Here is a 5,371-nt window from a genome sequence, read left to right on the forward strand (position 1 = left end):
GCTAGCTTAACTATAAGGTAAAAGTAGCAATAAGCTAGCTTAACTATAAGGTAAAAGTAGCAATAAGATAGCTTAACTATAAGGTAAAAGTAGCAATAAGCTAGCTTAACTATAAGGTAAAAGTAGCAATAAGATAGCTTAACTATAAGGTAAAAGTAGCAATAAGCTAGCTTAACTATAAAGTAAAAGACCCCGAGGTGGGTCCCCCTTTTCCCCCGTTCTTTAACCCCGGGTTAGGGATAGGAGTGGGTTTAGGGTTTCGGGTTTCGGTGACGTGTTCCCTTCCGACCCAGGTGTGCGCCATGGCGACGGCCAAGCTCAACGGCATCCTGCAGACCAAGGAGGTGACAAGCCAGGACGAGGCCTGCTACCTGCTGGGGAAGCTGGAGGGCATCCTGCGGCGCGCCGTCCACGAACAGTCCGACGAGATCTACTCCTTCCTGGTGCCGGTGCTGCGAACGCTGCTGGCCAAGGTCAGCCGCCTCCTCTACATGGAGCTGCACCTGCCGCAGCTCCCCGACACCAATGGGAGTCCGTCGTTTTTCGAGGACTTCAAGCTGTATTGCAACTCGCCCGAGTGGCGCGTCTACCTCGACAAATACGTAAGCGGTTCATTTTGGGGGTTTTTTCGGCCAACCTCGGGGCGGCAGAAAAAAAAGCTAGAATCTTTTCTCTTCTTTAGATCATTCCGTACATGAAGCAGTACGAGATCGAGATGTTCAGCCAGGGTCACGAGTCCATGGCCCTGTACTGGAAGGAGTGCTACGAGGCCTTCATGGTCAGCCTGCACAGGAGGGAGCGGGAGCGGGGCGAGAGCAAGATCCGCTTCCAGGTTAGGTCCCGTAAACCGCGGAGCCCCTCTGTGGTTCGCGTCCGTCAGAAACATCAGCTCTTTTTTTTTTTTTTTCATTAATCAGGAACAGTTTGTGGAGCCCTTCTCACGCCGCAGCCGCCAGGAGAACCTGCGCTACAACAACATGCTGAAGCAGCAGCACAGCCAGAACAGCGCCACCCTCAGGCAGTGGAAGGCGGCACGGCGGGGGCTGGTGTGCGAGAGAGGACCCTGGGCTGACAGGTACTGACGTTTGAGCTAATGTTGGAGACGGTTAGCTCAAAAAGACGGTCAGGAAAGATGGATTGAACTAAATAAATGCTGAAGAAGATGGAGCTAAGTTGGTGAAATTAAAAGAAGCAGAACACGAGCTAGAAGTTAAAAGGATCAAAATACGAGCTAAAAGCAGCGAAAGAGCTAGCTAATTGTGAAAGCTAGGGAAAGGGAAGCGAATAGCAAAAATGAACAAAAGTCTAGCAATAAGCTAAAAACAGCAAAAGACTAAGTAGAACGACAAAAGATAAGAGAAGCAAAAGGCTAGCTTAAAAGTAAGGTAAAAGTAGCAAAATGCTAGCTTAAAGGTAAGGTAAAAGTAGCAAAAGGCTAGCTTAAAAGTAAGGTAAAGGTATCAAAAGGCTAGCTTAAAGGTAAAGTAGAAGTAGCAGAAAGCTGGCCTAACAGGTGTTATAAGATGCAGATATGAACGTGATGGCTGTTCTGTGGTTCCAGACAACAGGAGGAGATGCACTGGAGGGTGTCGAGTGCAGAGAACTTCTCCAGGATGAGGCTGAAGCTGGTCCGCAATTACATCTTCGACCCTCACCGCGAGGCCAGCGCCCTGAGAGACAACCTGGGTGAGGATTTATTAAACACGCCTGGTTCGTCATGTTCCAATTTTTGCAGGTCGAACCTCCTCTCATCTCTCTGATCCCCCCCCCAGGCGTTCACCAGCAGCGCGTGAACCCGGAGTCCCTGCTGCTGGAAGCCGTGAAGCAGGTCAAAGTCAGCGACCTGGAAGACGACGTCCTGGAGCTGCCGGAGGACGACCCCGCCGCCGCCAACAGCCAGTCCGTGCAACGAAACGAAACAAAAAATAATCGTAACGATGCCGAGTCGCCCTTTAATAACCACGCGTTTTCTCGCCGTGTCGCGCAGGGCGGAGGCAGAAGAGGCGGGGCAGAAGGAGAAGCTGGTGCTGGGCGAGGACTGCGAGCTGGTGACGGTGGTGGACGTCGTCCCCGGCCGCCTCGAGCTCACCACCCAGCACATCTACTTCTATGACAGCAGCCAGGAGAAAGAGGAGGGTGAGGAGAAAGACGCGAGAACGGCGGAGGAATAAAATGAAACCAAACAAAAATTTAAAAACGGAGCTGTTTTTTCTGTTTTCTGAAGGCGTGGGCCACGACTTCAAATGGCCCCTGTCCCAGATCCGAGAAGTCCACCTGAGACGATACAACCTGCGGCGCTCCGCTCTGGAGATCTTCCTCATCGACCAGACCAATTATTTCCTCAACTTCAAAAAGGAGGTGACGAGCCGACTCGTTACTTGACGGATCGAATGCACGAAATTTAAGCGCTTGTCTGAGTTTATGTGACCCTTTTTTTTTTTCTTTTTTTTTCCCCTACAGGCGAGAAACAAGGTCTACAGCCGCATGCTGCTGCTGCGATCGCTCAACCTTTACGGGACCCGTTCGCCGCAGGAACTCCTCAAAGCCTCTGGACTCACACAGGTTAAAAAACACCAAAATATGTCTCGCATTTCCACTTATTTACCGTCTACAAACCGTATTAAATGGCCATGAACCTAAAAAACCCAGTCGGCCCCATTCGGGATGCACAGATCATAAATTTCTAGGCCGATTCCGATTACCGATTTTTAAAATTTTATTTTATTTTTTTTATTTATTTTTTTTTTTTCCTCTTATTTCTCTTTAACATCTATAAACAACAACATAAAGCAGCTGGCGCTTAAATGGCAAAGCTGTGCCCCATTCGGGATGCACAATTGATAAATTTGTAGGCTGATTCCGATTACCAATTTTTTCAAAAAAAATTTTATTAATTATTTTTTTTTATTATTATTTATCTTTAACAACATAAAACAGCTGGCGCTTAAATAGCAAAGCTGTGCCCCATTCCGGATGCACAACTTATAAATTTCTAGGCCGATTCCCATTACCGATTTTTAAATTTTTTTTTTAAATATATATATATATTTTTTTCTTATTTCTCTTTAACAACTATAAACAACAACATAAAGCAACTGGCGCTTAAATAGCAAAGCTAAGCAGGTAAACGAGGATCAGCTATATCGCTGTAGACACCTTTTTCTGCTTCAATTTAAACACCTGTTTATGGATGATTAACTCGATTAATGTTTGTACAAAATGCAAAAAAATAAAAATAATAAAAGAAAACCACAGGATTTTTTTTGGATTGCCGCTCAGCTATGGTGGGTCAGGCTGGAATTTAAAAAAAAAATGCGGAAAATCGTCCGGTTCCGGTCTTCAGCGCATTGATTGGCGCGTCGCTGTTCACCACTAGGTGGCAGAATTCCAGGAATTCACCTCAAGGTTGAAATATCAAAGGTTGGTTCTTAAATCTAAATGGGAAAAATCTGGGGTTTTTTTTGCATACTCCAAACCAAAACAACCAGATTTGATGCATTTTATGTGATAAAAGTATAAAATAAGCTTTGATAAAATCACCTCGTCTGAATAAATCCGATCTTAGATTGTCGTCGTTTCTGTCCGCCGCCACTATATGGCAGACACGCGTTTCTTAAACCGCTACATTAAAAAAAAAAAAAAAACACTGGATAGGCTAGTTTTTCGCGCCGCGTCTCCTTTAAATTAAAGGGTAATTCCACACTTTACGTTCGGGAGAAAAATGGGGAAGCCGTAACTGAAACGCCGTTTTGGGACGGTGTCCGTCACGCTGTCAGAGAGGGTTTTGGGACACAATATCAAATTTAGCTGCTTATCTTTCTATTTGGGGGAATACAATTACAAATATATCCAAATCTGATAGATAGATTTGGAAAAAATAACGGAACTAAGCGACGACTCGGCAGCGAAGGACGTTGTTAAAAATATCCGGAGAGTTTGAGCTTTAATTTGAGGAGTAGAAGAAGAAAACGGGAGGCTTTCTGGGACAAATGGGACACGCCGTAAGGTTTTTTTTTTTTTCCTGCCTTGTTTTTCTTGATTTGTACGCTTGCCACCCGATTCTGGTGTTCTGTCGCTTGTTGTTCCTTTTTGTTCGAATCTGTCCAATCCGTTGCAGAAGTGGGCGAGCCGAGAGATCTCCAACTTCGACTACCTGATGCAGCTCAACACGATCGCCGGCCGCACGTACAACGACCTCTCACAGTACCCGGTGGTACGTCGCTTTTCCGCTTTTCTTTCTAAACGTTTCCTGCAAAAAAAGCAACCGGCGGACTTCCTGTTTCCCCCCCGTGTCCAGTTTCCCTGGATTCTGTCCGACTACACGTCCGAGGAGCTGGACCTCTCCGACCCGCGGGTGTTCAGGGACCTGTCGAAGCCGGTCGCCGTGCAAAACGAGCGCAACGCCAAAGCAGTCCGAGAGAAGTATGTCCTGCCCCCGTTTATTTTTTGTTTTTTTAGCTGCCGCCATCGTAGACTTAGAGCTGAACCCTTTTTGTCGGCGCGTCCCGGCAGGTACGAAAGCTTTGAGGACCCGACGGGGACCATCGACCGGTTCCATTACGGCACGCACTACTCGAACGCCGCCGGCGTGATGCACTACATGATCCGAGCGGAGCCCTTCACCTCGCTGCACATCCAGCTGCAGAGCGGACGGTAAGGAACCCCGTCGCCCGTCGTCCTCGGAAGTAACCGCCGCTCGGATCTTTGACGCGCCGCCTTCGGTTCAGGTTCGACTGCGCCGACCGCCAGTTCCATTCCATCCCGGCGACGTGGCAGACCCTCATGGACAACCCCAACGACGTCAAGGAGCTCATCCCGGAGTTCTTCTACTTCCCGGAGTTTCTGGAGAACCAGAACGGTGAAGTTTGACGAAACGAAAACAATAAAAAAACCAAACCCGCCGCCTTTAGGCCTTAAACTAACCAGGTCTTCCTGTTTCTTCGTCCAGACTTCGATCTGGGCCGCCTGCAGCTCTCTAAGGAGAGGGTGAACGATGTGGTTCTGCCCAAGTGGGCCAAGTCTCCGGAGGACTTCATCTACAAGCACCGCAAAGCTCTGGTGAGGCCCAGTTTCTCTTCTCGGCTCCGCCGCCGTTCCCCTTTAAGTCAAATCCGCGTACAGTTCGTTCTTTGGGGTTTTCTTCGTTTCAAAATAAAATTGCAAAAAACAAAACAAGCATGTTTTTTTGTCTTTTCTTTTTAAAATGAAATTAGAACTTAGTTTTGGAACGATTTGGTTTTTCACATACCGCAATCAGTAGTATTAAAACATTATATGCATCACCCACAGCTAGGATCAAGATAAATGGCCGTTTGACAGACAGAATAAAACTGGAGAGATCTACGCGACAGGGCTGCCCGCTCTCTCCAAC

General features: G+C 47.4%; 1 protein-coding gene across 1 annotated transcript in view; it reads left to right on the forward strand.

The window, feature by feature from the left end:
- Positions 1-5,371, forward strand: part of nbeal1 (neurobeachin-like 1) — a gene marked incomplete at its 5' end in the record, with an annotated part of 50,713 nt that overhangs the window by 28,682 nt on the left and 16,660 nt on the right. Inside the window, 13 exon segments of the mRNA XM_037973977.1 lie at positions 294-602; positions 683-832; positions 918-1,075; positions 1,562-1,686; positions 1,773-1,899; positions 1,988-2,136; positions 2,225-2,358; positions 2,461-2,562; positions 4,118-4,213; positions 4,298-4,422; positions 4,513-4,653; positions 4,728-4,858; positions 4,949-5,058. Coding sequence (XP_037829905.1) covers positions 294-602; positions 683-832; positions 918-1,075; positions 1,562-1,686; positions 1,773-1,899; positions 1,988-2,136; positions 2,225-2,358; positions 2,461-2,562; positions 4,118-4,213; positions 4,298-4,422; positions 4,513-4,653; positions 4,728-4,858; positions 4,949-5,058 — 1,857 coding nt within the window.

This window comes from Kryptolebias marmoratus, linkage group LG23 (assembly GCF_001649575.2).
Source record: "Kryptolebias marmoratus isolate JLee-2015 linkage group LG23, ASM164957v2, whole genome shotgun sequence".
NCBI lineage: Eukaryota > Metazoa > Chordata > Actinopteri > Cyprinodontiformes > Rivulidae > Kryptolebias > Kryptolebias marmoratus.